At 47.8% G+C, this 13,926-nt stretch overlaps 1 protein-coding gene across 1 annotated transcript in view; it reads right to left on the bottom strand.

Moving 5' to 3' along the window:
- Nucleotides 1-13,312, bottom strand: part of LOC137537172 (uncharacterized) — an 87,624-nt gene extending 74,312 nt beyond the window's left edge. Inside the window, 2 exon segments of the mRNA XM_068259291.1 lie at nt 11,553-12,032; nt 13,273-13,312. Coding sequence (XP_068115392.1) covers nt 11,553-11,970 — 418 coding nt within the window. The 5' untranslated portion in view covers nt 11,971-12,032; nt 13,273-13,312.
- Nucleotides 13,313-13,926: the final 614 nt, after the last annotated feature.

The following is a 13,926-nucleotide window of genomic DNA, read 5'->3' as shown; positions in this document are numbered from 1 at the left end:
AGAGAACCAATTACCTATAATCATATCAATTTACCAGCGTGAACCATAAACCTTAATTATGCCCAGAAAATAGTCTAAGATACATAGACAAGTTACTTGTTATAGTTAGTTTTTTCATCTCGGATCTGCTTTAAGAGGAGAGTGATCTGAGAGTGATCTTACTAAGTATTCTACCTGATCAATCAGAGGTAGTAAAGCTTGGTTTCCTATTGCTAAATCTATCCTGGAGAGAGACATGCGAATCCTGCTGAAGCTAGAATAATTAAGTTCCTTTGGATGCATACAGCGCCATATATTTACTAGGGCCAATTCCGCCAGAAGCCTAGCTAAAGAAGACGACTGACTATCCTGCATTCTCGATCTAAATCTATCTAGTCTCTGGTCTAGGTACATATTATAATCCCCAACCCAGAGTAGGGGGAGGTGCATCTTATCCTGCAATAATTCAATAATTGGTTGCAAGCTGGAAGGTGAGAAGGGAGGTGGAATGTATATACCAACAATAACACATCCAACTGAATTAAAGTAGCCATGTACTATTACATATCGGCCTTCAACATCTATATGCGATTTTATCAATTGAAATTGAAGTTTAGCATGTGTAAGAACGGATTCTCCTCTGGAGTACGCAGAATGGGTAGAGTGAAATACAGTCGAAATCCACCTTCTGAACAGCCATCCCAAATTATTCTTGGTCAAGTGCGTCTCTTGCAGACAGACAGCTGGAACTTGTTTCTGTAAGGTTAGTATTGCTTGAAGCTTAGAATAATCAGCTAAACCTCTCACATTCTAGCTTACCAAAGAAAAATCTGCCATGGATGAAACTAATGTACTGTAAATGGAAACAGAAAATGCTAAGAATATTGATTGTGGCGCTTTGTTAGCAATATATATTTGTAGGCTGCAGAAAGAGCTATGAGGTTTGCTCTATCCTCATCCATTTCAAATGTACAATATGATAAATGTCTTTCTGCGCCTTCATAGAATGTCTGACGCTTCAAATATTTCAATAAAAACGTTTATGTAAAATCAATTGATTACTGTGCAATAATTCATGATCTAACAATGTCTTCCAAGCTCTTACTGAGATCAGCTGACCTCACCACATACCACACCCACTTACACACTGCTCCAGTCACACCTCTGTTGGTTGTATCCTCCGCACAAAAGCCACCCGTATATGTACAAAGTACTGCCACCACAAAGTGTGCTTCATGGCAGCCTGCAAGTTTGTCCTTTCTCTGTTGTGGCAGCGTGAAATGACACCTTAAATATATATCTGTATACAAGCTCTCACTTCTATGGAAATCTCTGATATTTTAAAAGTCCAGCAAAGATCCAAAAAATTCATCAAATATTCATCTAAAATTCATCAGATTTCCTCTTCATAAACATACATAGCACCTTTAGCAATCTGTATTGTAGCAAATAGTTCTTGCTCCCGTTATTCATATAGCAGTAATTACTGCTCTGCGTTTAGCTATGAGACTCACGTATCTTTCAATGTGAAGCAGGGGAGTTCAGGGCTGACATCCAGATTAAGGAAGTCCGTTATTGCAGCTCTACACGCTCCCTAGTCCCGGCCGGAGACACCCAGGAGCCTGGAGCCGCTTGTTGTCACAAATCGTCTTTCCGTGGACCGGAAGTATCCAGGTGACGTCACCACACTTGTCCACCAATCAGGATATTTTGTGCTCTCCATAAAGAATATTGACTTTCAGCCTTGTTTTAGGATAACTTCTCGATCCTGATAGTGAAGTACTTTGGCCAGTATTGGTCTAGGCGCAGCACCTGGTTTGGGGGGGGGTCGAGCTGGAACGCGATGTGCCCGTTCAATAGGCATATAGCTTAGAAAAAGAATCAGAGCCAAACACTTCTAGCAGCCATTTTTCAATAAAAGCTGTGGGATCCGACTTCTCTACATTCTCTGGAAGTCCTTCTATGCGGACATTGTTCCTGCGCAATCTATTTTCTATGTCATCAGACTTATCCGTGTTAGCAATAGAACGCTTAATCACTTGTGAGGTGCGTGTGTTCACATCACCGGCAGGCCACGCCTCCTCCAAAAATAAATTTTAAAGATCGCTACTGCGTGTGGGAAATGTTCCAACCACCACAGACTAATGGTAAATAGCAAAGCCCCCTTAAATGCCAGAAACACCAAATTTGCATGGGAATGTTAAGAAGAACAGTGGGAACAAAATGGAAAAAGGGAAATTTTTCAAAAAGACCTTATACTTTTTGAGAAAATCGATTTTTAAAAGTTCAAAAGGAAAAAACGTATACATTTAAATGCCGTTCAATGACAGATCGTGGGAAACAATTCCCGCCAACTTTAGCAGTTAATAGCAAAGGCCCCTTACATCCTAGCAACACCAAATTTGCAGGATATGTTTAAAAGATAGTGGGAGACAATATTTAAAAATTACTTTTTTTTTTAATTAAATTTTTTTTATGTCATGTCCAAAGTGTGTAAAAACTGAAAAAAAAAATGACGTGGGGTTCCCCCTATTGAGCTCTCTGTAACTCCTTGTCACCCATACAGGCTGGGATAGCCAGAATTGCGGAGCCCCAGCCACGTGGGGCTTTGCACCCTGAGCTATACCAGCACACACGGTCCATGGTATGGGGGGGCTCCACCGATTCAGTTCATTAACCTCCTTAGCGGTATGGACGACTTAATACGTCCATTACCGCCGGAGGTCGCCGCTCAGGCCCCACTGGGCCGATTTAAATAATTTTTTTTCTTAAACACGCAGCAAGCACTCTGCTTGCTGCGTGTCTCACCTGATCGCCGCCGCGATGCAGGGCCCCCCCAGGCGAGACCCCGTGCGCTGCCAGGCCAATCAGTGCCAGGCAGCGCTGAGGGGTGGATCGGGTCTCCCTGTGACGTCACGACGTGCGTCGCCATGGCGACGGGGAAGCCCTAAAGGAAATCCCGTTTCAGAACGGGATTTCCTTATGGCTTACAGCGCCGGCGGCGATCGGAGGGGTGGGAGGGATGCAGAAGGGAGGGGGGAATCATGTAGCTAGTGCTAGGCTAGCTACAGGATTGAAAAAAAATTTTTTTAAAAAATAGCGCTGCGCTGCCCCCTGGCGATCTTTAATAGAACGCCAGGGAGGTTAAAAAGAACCGGATGAATCATGAATCGGTAAGTATAGCTTAGAATACGTCCTGTGCAGACGCATAGCTGCAGGCTCCCGCTGTCTCTCTTCACCTGCCTTCACCTGTCACCCTCACTTAGGCTGGCACCCAGTGCACCCATGGATGCACCAGGTGCCAGGCTAGCTGAGAGTGACAGATGAGGAGGTGGGGAGGACAATGGGAGCCGGCAGCTATACGTCCTATGAGGACGCATTCTTTGCTATGTGGGGGGCGGCGGAGATCTTCAATCAACTTAATTGAAGATCGCAAGATGAGAGGATATTGGCGTGGGAGACATTTCTGAGGATATTGGCGTGGGAACTTTTTCTTAAAGGTACAGCAAACAAAGTCTAAAAGAAGACAAGCCCTATAGGTAAAAACACCTCAGTACGGTGTCTTGTCAAAATTAGACCAATTGGTCGAGTGATATGCCTCCTGTATTTGGAGGGATATCAACGGTACACTCTCCTAATAGGGATAGTTGGCTACAAGTATGTGCAAATTACTGCGGGGGTCTTTGCTGATCCCCCCCACTCGATGTGTCGACGTGGGGTGTAGCTATCCTGCAGGCAGTGCACTAGTGTACCGGGACAGTGCGTGAGGTTAGAGGGGCATAAACAAGCTACCTGCAATCTATTAATAACAGATAGGGTAGAGCCCAGAGTTCTGCCTCACACTACTGTGCCCAAAGGAGACAGGATGGATAGAGTACTGTGTCATCACAAGTGCCCAGTGCTGTACATATAAAACCTTAATATGAACATATTTCGCCCATAGACAGGGCTTCCTCAGAAGGTGCTATACAATATATACAAATTTACATAAACAGTGATTAAAATATCTACACAGACCCCCCCACCGCCATCCCTCAAAGCTTAAGTCAAAGCTAACCGAGCCATGTCAGGCCTCTGTTTAAATAGGTGGTGGAGGGGGGAAGTGGACAACGCCCCTTGTCTGGGGCGTGTCTAAAGTAAATTGGCAGTCAACACTGTATAGACCCTCTAATGGGTAGTTAAATGACCCTGAGGGGTGTCTACCTTAAATACATGTAGGCGCTGTGGTTGGCGGCAAATACCGCCACCGCGATCGTCCCCAGGAGTCCGCCATCCTGTGCCTCCAAGCCGGGTTAGTTCCATGTGTACATGGCGGAGCAGCCCGTTTCCGCCCGGCGTATACGTCATGCGCTGTATGTAACCATAGTGACGGCGCCGGACAAAGCCGGCGTCACAATGCGCCTCCTCCCATGTTGTCAGGGAGACGCAATGCCACCAGCGCATAGGTCTGCATCAGACCCATGGGGCGGGGCTCCATAACGGAGCAGACTATCCCCGCCCAGCATGTAAAAGTGGCATGGAGTATAGTCAAGGTGCCGGCCTGGCCTCATTCGGCGCCGCATCCGCCCCCTGCTAAGTTGCCAGGGTAACGGCGATGCCGGCAACCGATTGGTCCGTCCTTGGCCAGTGAGGCGGCACTCATAGATACTCACATCTCCAAGTGACGTCTTCCAGAGGGAGGGCGCATGAGTTGTCATGGCAACATAATACAGCCAGATCATGATAGCATGATACAGCCAGATCAAAGACAGTATATAAACTGTCAGCACGCCATCTGACGCACTGAGAGTGTTCTATGCGCATAATCTGTGTATGTGCAGACATAAACAGGTCAGCCCATGAGTGATGTGCGATACGTCATATTGATACATCACTTAAATGCACAATGGGGCATAGATGCAGGAGGCATGGTAGGGAAAAGGGGAGAGACACTATATCCATTCCACCATAAACAGAGCAATAGGTAGGAGGGGGAGGAACCTGGCTAAACTTGGCTAAACCAATACAGAGAGAATCAGACTCACATGGAAGCACAATAACATATAGAATGGGTGGCAGACAAGGTATGTCATAGGAAACAGGCCAGATTAAAGTCCTCGTTTAATCCCTTTGGTGACAGGAAATGTCAAAACGATGGCCGCTATGGCATTCATTCCTTTCCTTGAATTGTTTGATCAAATCATTCATTAACTGTGAGACACGCGGAGTAGTGTATGGAGCGAAATGCCCATGCAACCTGTGGTATGTGGGTAAAACCACAAGACAATTCAAGGAAAGGGTACTGGAACATGTGGGCAATATCACACATAAAAGCAGCACCCCTATTGCCAGGCATATGAATGAATGCCATAGCGGCCATCGTTTTGACATTTCCTTCTGGGGAATTCAATGTTGGAAACGGGATAAAAGAGGGGGCAATTTTGATCGCAAGCTCACACAGATAGAGTCCGAGTGGATATTTCGTCTGGAAACTATTGCACCAAAGGGATTAAACGAGGACTTTAATCTGGCCTGTTTCCTATGACATACCTTGTCTGCCACCCATTCTATATGTTATTGTGCTTCCATGTGAGTCTGATTCTCTCTGTATTGGTTTAGCCAAGTTTAGCCAGGTTCCTCCCCCTCCTACCTATTGCTCTGTTTATGGTGGAATGGATATAGTGTCTCTCCCCTTTTCCCTACCATGCCTCCTGCATCTATGCCCCATTGTGCATTTAAGTGATGTATCAATATGACGTATCGCACATCACTCATGGGCTGACCTGTTTATGTCTGCACATACACAGATTATGCGCATAGAACACTCTCAGTGCGTCAGATGGCGTGCTGACAGTTTATATACTGTCTTTGATCTGGCTGTATCATGCTATCATGATCTGGCTGTATTATGTTGCCATGACAACTCATGCGCCCTCCCTCTGGAAGACGTCACTTGGAGATGTGAGTATCTATGAGTGCCGCCTCACTGGCCAAGGACGGACCAATCGGTTGCCGGCATCGCCGTTACCCTGGCAACTTAGCAGGGGGCGGATGCGGCGCCGAATGAGGCCAGGCCGGCACCTTGACTATACTCCATGCCACTTTTACATGCTGGGCGGGGATAGTCTGCTCCGTTATGGAGCCCCGCCCCATGGGTCTGATGCAGACCTATGCGCTGGTGGCATTGCGTCTCCCTGACAACATGGGAGGAGGCGCATTGTGACGCCGGCTTTGTCCGGCGCCGTCACTATGGTTACATACAGCGCATGACGTATACGCCGGGCGGAAACGGGCTGCTCCGCCATGTACACATGGAACTAACCCGGCTTGGAGGCACAGGATGGCGGACTCCTGGGGACGATCGCGGTGGCGGTATTTGCCGCCAACCACAGCGCCTACATGTATTTAAGGTAGACACCCCTCAGGGTCATTTAACTACCCATTAGAGGGTCTATACAGTGTTGACTGCCAATTTACTTTAGACACGCCCCAGACAAGGGGCGTTGTCCACTTCCCCCCTCCACCACCTATTTAAACAGAGGCCTGACATGGCTCGGTTAGCTTTGCCTCAAGCTTTGAGGGATGGCGGTGGGGGGGTCTGTGTAGATATTTTAATCACCGTTTATGTAAATTTGTATATATTGTATAGCACCTTCTGAGGAAGCCCTGTCTATGGGCGAAATATGTTCATATTAAGGTTTTATATGTACAGCACTGGGCACTTGTGATGACACAGTACTCTATCCATCCTGTCTCCTTTGGGCACAGTAGTGTGAGGCAGAACTCTGGGCTCTACCCTATCTGTTATTAATAGATTGCAGGTAGCTTGTTTATGCCCCTCTAACCTCACGCACTGTCCCGGTACACTAGTGCACTGCCTGCGGGATAGCTACACCCCACGTCGACACATCGAGTGGGGGGGATCAGCAAAGACCCCCGCAGTAATTTGCACATACTTGTAGCCAACTATCCCTATTAGGAGAGTGTACCGTTGATATCCCTCCAAATACAGGAGGCATATCACTCGACCAATTGGTCTAATTTTGACAAGACACCGTACTGAGGTGTTTTTACCTATAGGGCTTGTCTTCTTTTAGACTTTGTTTGATTTATTGTTTCCCTGGTATCCCACTTCGGCCAGTGTGTGTTCTTAAAGGTACAGGTAAGTATTTCTGGTTAATTAAGAACATTAAAGGACTTTTTCGTGGTTGTGTTTATTTCATTTAACTTTGTACCCCTATACTCATTTCTCCTTGGTGGGGGGTGGGTATCTAGGGTCTCCTTCTTAAAGGGGACTCCCAGATGCCACCATAACCCCCCCCCCAGCGAGTCGCCGCCCCCACCTCCTCCCGGGGCACCGGAGGTGGGGAAGAGCCTCTTGTCCATGGATTGGACAAGGGCTCAGGGGGAGAGGGGAAGGCTTGGCCGCCCCTCCCCCCCCGGAGCCCCCCATACCATGGACCATGCGGGCTGGTATAGCTCAGGGTGCCAAGCCCCACACGGCCGGGGCTCCGCATTCTGGCTATCCCAGCCTGCATGGGGTACAAGGGGTTACAGACAGCTCAGTAGGGGGGACCCCATGTAATTTTTTTTTCAGATTTCCCACACTCTGGACATAACAAAAAAAAATGTTTTTAAATATTGTTTCCCATTAATATCAGCAACCATTCCCATTTTATTAAGGTGTATCCATATAAATGGCCCATCCTGTACATTTGTTACACAGCAATAAGGGCCTCAGCATATGGCTGCCTTGTCTGCAGCACAAGTGGCCGTGCGTCGTACAGAACACCCCCAGCTTACACCCTTCTAGAGACTCAGGCAGGGAGTGCACTTGTCATGATTTGCCTGCAGCACAAGTGGCCATACATCTTACAGAACACCTCCCAGCTTACACCCTTCTAGAGACTCAAGCAGGGAACACACTTGTCATGATTTGTCTGCAGCACAAGTGGCCGTGCATCTTACAGAACACCCCACAGCTTAGACCTTTCTAGAGACTCCGGCAGGGAGCACACTTGTCATGATTTGTCTGCAGCACAAGTGGCCATACATCTTACAGAACACCTCCCAGCTTACACCCTTCTAGAGACTCAGGCAGGGGGCACACTTGTCATGATTTGTCTGCAGCACAGGTGGCCGTGCATCTTACAGAACCCCCCCAGCTTACACCCCTCTAGAGACTCAGGCAGGAAACACACTTGTCATGATTTGTCTGCAGCACAAGTGGCCGTGCGTCTTACAGAGCCCCCAGCTTACACCCTTCTAGAGACTCAGGCAGGGAGCACACTTGTCATGATTTGTCTGCAGCACAAGTGGCCGTGCGTCTTACAGAGCCCCCAGCTTACACCCTTCTAGAGACTCAGGCAGGGGGCACACTTGTCATGATTTGTCTGCAGCACAAGTGGCCGTGTGTCTTACAGAACACCCCCCAGCTTACACCCTTCTAGAGACTCAGGCAGGGAGCACACTTGTCATGATTTGTCTGCAGCACAAGTGGCCATGCGTCTTACAGAACACCCCCAGCTTACACCCTTCTAGAGACTCAGGCAGGGAGCACACTTGTCATGATTTGTCTGCAGCACAAGTGGCCATGCATCTTACAGAACACCCCCCAGCTTACACCCTTCTAGAGACTCAGGCAGGGAGCACACTTGTCATGATTTGTCTGCAGCACAAGTGGCCATGCATCTTACAGAACACCCCCCAGCTTACACCCTTCTAGAGACTCAGGAAGGGAGCACACTTCTCATGATTTGTCTGCAGCACAAGTAGCCGTGCATCTTACAGAACACCCCAACTTACATCCTTCTAGAGACTCAGGCAGGGAGCACACTTGTCATGATTTGTCTGCAGCACAAGTGGCCGTGCGTCTTACAGAACTCCCCCCAGCTTACACCCTTCTAGAGACTCAGGCAGGGAGCACACTTGTCATGATTTGTCTGCAGCACAGGTGGCCGTGCATCTTACAGAACACCCCCAGCTTACACCCTTCTAGAGACTCAGGCAGGGAGCACACTTGTCACGATTTTCCCGGGTTTGCGTCGCTCGGTCATCGCATTTTCTGCATTCAATTGTAATTTTTGGATGCAGTGAAATACAAGGTAATAAGGAATGTGCGCATTGTGCATATAAAAGCAGAAAGATGTCTGATTCATAATCATGGGGAATTTGTGAATGACATGCAATTCCCAAGCGGGCCATTGCCTATAATGCATAGTGCGGCAGTGTGTGTTCAGCTATGTGCAGCACAAGGCACATGTTTCAGAAAAGCATGGTTCCTGCCTCAAGCTGGCCATCCTGCCTAATAAAGTGCCAGGTTTCTGTGTCTGTCCGTGTGTGTCAGGGCTCAGAATCGCAGAAACAGATGCAGCAATTCTGCCAAGTCCTTTGCTGCAATTTCTTAAAATCACATCGACTTTGCCCTGATTGCGATTCTGAGACTGCAGAGGAATGGAGGTAAAGCCCCCCCCCCTCCCCCCCCCCCCAACACACACGCCAGATTAAAGGCAGCTGATAATCCAGCTGCTCCCGACCAGAGTTCATCACCCAACCAGCGATCTGCTAGACTGACAAACTCAGCCTAGAGACAGCCGATACCTTTTTTGTGACCCCGCCCACCGTGTGATGTCACATTGGTGTTGCTCCATTAGCCCTACACCTCCCCAGCAGAACGTGTCGTCACCCTCTAGGCTGACCCAGCTTTATTTATCTGCTGAGGGATTCAACTCCTAATCGCCATTTGGTAACATCAGCTTACCTTGTGTACAGGGCTTAAGAGGACACCAAGCACTGGAAGGGGGAGGAGGGGGGGGGGGGGGGTTAGAGGCGATGACCTGACTGTGACTAGTCTGCGTACAGTGACCATTCTCAGCTTATTACAGGCTGGTGTGACAAAACAGAACAGGGCACTCCTAAGCAATCAGGTTGCCTGTACTGTTAATGTGGCCATACATCAGGACACTTGGCAGCCGATTGACAATCCAATTCGATTATTATAATTAAATTGGATGAAAGTCGGTGCCCCCAAGTGCATGCCCAACCGACAAAGTGACCAATTTCAGGACAGAAATTGGTTGCATTGTCGATAGCGCATGCTGTTAGATGTCGGGCCAAAGATGTTTGGTCGGGTGCGCGGCGGGAAGGTGTGCAATTACCGGATGATCGACAAAACCATCTGCCGCCTTGCCGCTCCCCTAAAGCCCGCCATGCCAAAGTGTATACATTACCTGTCCGTGGCCTCCGCTTGTCCCCCGCTGCTGCAGGCGCATTCTCCTCTTCCGTATACACACACACTGCACATGGTTTCCTGGTAAGGGTACGCATGTGATGCGGGGGACAAGCGGAGGCCACGGACAGGTAACGTATATAGTGAGATATGGCAAAATAAAGGAGAGGGAGAGATTGGCACTGCTGTTGCGGTGGCAGTGGGTGCTGGGCACAGATGCCTATGCCTATTAGGCATCTTTGCCCAGCACCCACCGCAACACTCTCTGTAACTATGGTATGTTCCCACTTTTTGTTTTGTCAAGATTGACAAGATGTGTCACATTTGTACCATTTGTTCACAGCATGTTGGATTTTCTGCATACAACACTCTGGAATAAAGGTTTGATTAGCAGTGCCGATCTCTCCCTCTCCTTTATTTTGCCATATCTCACTATATACGTTACCTGTCCGTGGTCTCCGCTTGTCCCCCGCTGCTCCGGGCGCATTCTCCTCTTACGTATACACGCACTCCTCACATGTTCTACTAGTAAGGGCGCGCGTGTGACATCACATGCGCACCCTTACCAGGAAACCATGTGGAGTGCGTATGTATACGGAAGAGGAGAATGCCCCCGGATATTTTGCCATATCTTACTGCCTTGCCAGCATCAGAACACGCTAATGACACCAGAGTGACAGGAGAGAGTGTGCATATGTTGCAGCTTCCCCCCTGCTTCCAGCGTTCACTGTAGTGCCGACCCTTTGCTTCTCCGGGCAAAACGTATATAGTTATGCTCAACTCCGTATTTGGAAGAAATCCGGATAGTTGTTATCCAGATTTCATCCTGTTAAATCAAATCAGCTGTGTGGGCTGGACGGGGGGGGGGGGTCTATCTTACCTATCTGACGTCTTCATAGGCGGTCACATGATTACAAACACTTCCTCCTTCCAGGTTGAAGGAGGAAGGGTTTGTAGTCACGTGACGCGTGTGGACCGCGTCGTGGGAGGCGCCGAGGGACGGACCTAAGAAAACGTCAGATAGGTAAGATTGCCCCCCCCCCCCCCCTCCACCCAGCACAGGTGATTTGATTTAACAGGATGAAATCCGGTGAACAATTATCTGGATTTCATCCGAATACAGAATTGAGCATCACTAAACGTATACACTTTGGCATGGCAGGCATTGGGGAGCACAGTGACGAAGCAGCGCACAGGGCCAATTCTGGTTTGATTTCAGCATGAAATTGATTGGGAATTGGCCTGTGGTGACAGATCTCTCTCTTATCAGGTTCAATAACAGAGATTTGTCTCGTGGTCCAATCTGCCCAAAAGTGACACAGTCATAATAACTAAATATATTCAATATTTAATGTTGATTACTCACCTGTTTTGGTTTTTGTTCGTGGGTTCCATTCTATAGCTGTCCCCATCGTGTCACCCTCATCCATAGACTGCTGATCACTCCTCACATACATCTCTTCTTCTTCCTCTTTAATCACTCTTATTATTAAACCCTCCATAGACTGCTGCTCACTCCTCACATATGTCTCTTGTTCTTCCTCTTTAATTGTTCTCATTATGTCACCCTCCTCCATAGACTGCTGATCACTCCTCACATAAGTCTCTTCTTCTTCCTCTTTAATTGTCCTCATCATGTCGCCCTCCTCCATACACTGGTAGTCACTCCTCAGATACGTCTCTTCTTCCTTTTTAATAGTCCTCATAATGTCATCCTCCTCTACAGACTGCTGATCACTCCTCACACATGTCTTTTCTCCTTCCTCTTTGATTGTCTTCATCATGTCACCCTTAGTCTGATCACTCCTCACATACGTCTCTTGTTCTTTGAGTTCAAATCTCAGTTCTGAAAACAATAACAGATTATAGCTGTACGATATTAACAGTAATAAACAGAGCACAGAAAAGAACATAATTTGCTAGGGGATATAATTTCCCATAAGTTGTGGTATCCTGCACATTCAGCTCTGCCCAATATATGACAAGTATGTCCACCCCGACCTCTGCTCTGCCCAATATTTAACAAGTATGTCCACCCCGACCTCTGCTCTGCCCAATATATACCAAGTATGTCCACCCCGACCTCTGCGCTGCCCAATATATAACAAGTATGTCTTCCCCGACCTCTGCTCTGCCCAATATATAACAAGTATGTCCACCCCGACCTCTGCTCTGTCCAATATATAACAAGTCTGCCCACCCCGACCTCTGCACAGCCTGATATATAACAAGTATGTCCACCCCAACCTCTGCTCTGCCCAATATATAACAAGTATGTCCACCCCGACCTCTGCTCTGCCCAATATATAACAATTATGTCCACCCCGACCTCTGCTCTGCCCAATATATAACAAGTATGTCCACCCCAACCTCTGCTCTGCCCAATATATAACAAGTATGTCCACCCCGACCTCTGCTCTGCCCAATATATAACAAGTATGTCCACCCCGACCTCCGCTCTGCCCAATATATAACAAGTATGCCCACCCCGACCTCTGCACAGCCTGATATATAACAAGTATGTCCACCCCAACCTCTGCTCTGCCCAATATATAACAAGTATGTCCACCCCAACCTCTGCTCTGCCCAATATATAACAAGTATGTCCACCCCGACCTCTGCTCTGCCCAATATATAACAAGTATGTCCACCCCGACCTCTGCTCTGCCCAATATATAACAAGTATGTCCACCCCGACCTCTGCTCTGCCCAATATATAACAAGTATGTCCACCCCGACCTCTGCTCTGCCCAATATATAACAATTATGTCCACCCCGACCTCTGCTCTGCCCAATATATAACAAGTATGTCCACCCCAACCTCTGCTCTGCCCAATATATAACAAGTATGTCCACCCCGACCTCTGCTCTGCCCAATATTTAACAAGTATGTCCACCCCGACCTCTGCACAGCCTGATATATAACAAGTATGTCCACCCCAACCTCTGCTCTGCCCAATATATAACAAGTATGTCCACTCCACCCCAACCTCTGCTCTGCCCAATATATAACAAGTATGTCCACCCCGACCTCTGCTCTGCCCAATATATAACAAATATGTCCACCCCGAGAGTCAAGCAAGCACCTCTTCCAGCAACGTCTCCTCTCTCCACCTCCTGCAAAAGTCTGTGTTAAACCATTTCCTGTCTCTGGTTTCATTTCTTCCTGTCTGTGCGTTCCACCTGGCAGGTGTGACTTCGCCATCTTGTGGTAAATAGGCTAACTGCAGCCCCTGTTTGTGAAATGACCTGCACTTTGCTCTTTAAAATTATTCTTATCATTATTGTTGTTTTTGCTATTACTGTCTTTCCCCAAATTTAAGACCTCCCCCGAAAATAAGACCTAACATATTTCAAACATGCTTGAAATATAAGACACCCCCGAAAAAAAAGACCTAAGTGGGACGCTATGTGTGGGGAGGTGTGTGGTCTCTTACCGCACCTCCCTTGCGGCAGCGGTAATGGCTGCTTAAAATGTCACCAGATCACATCAAAACCATCTTAGGCAATCTCTGCTTATCTGGGAAGGATGCACACAAAGCTGTATTCCTCATTAAGTCCCAATGGACTCCTACTTTGTACCCCATGGATCCCTTTCCCTTCAGCTGTGAGTAGTTTGGTGGTAATGATCAGGGTCGGACTGGGACACTGGAGCCCACCAGAGACATCTCAGCCTTTGGATCACGCGCCCCCTGATTTGGAACTCACATAACCTACCCTAGTGGTGGCCATAACAGCAT

Source organism: Hyperolius riggenbachi, chromosome 10 (assembly GCF_040937935.1).
Source record: "Hyperolius riggenbachi isolate aHypRig1 chromosome 10, aHypRig1.pri, whole genome shotgun sequence".
NCBI classification, from domain to species: domain Eukaryota; kingdom Metazoa; phylum Chordata; class Amphibia; order Anura; family Hyperoliidae; genus Hyperolius; species Hyperolius riggenbachi.
This window is presented reverse-complemented; position numbering and strand designations above follow the sequence as displayed.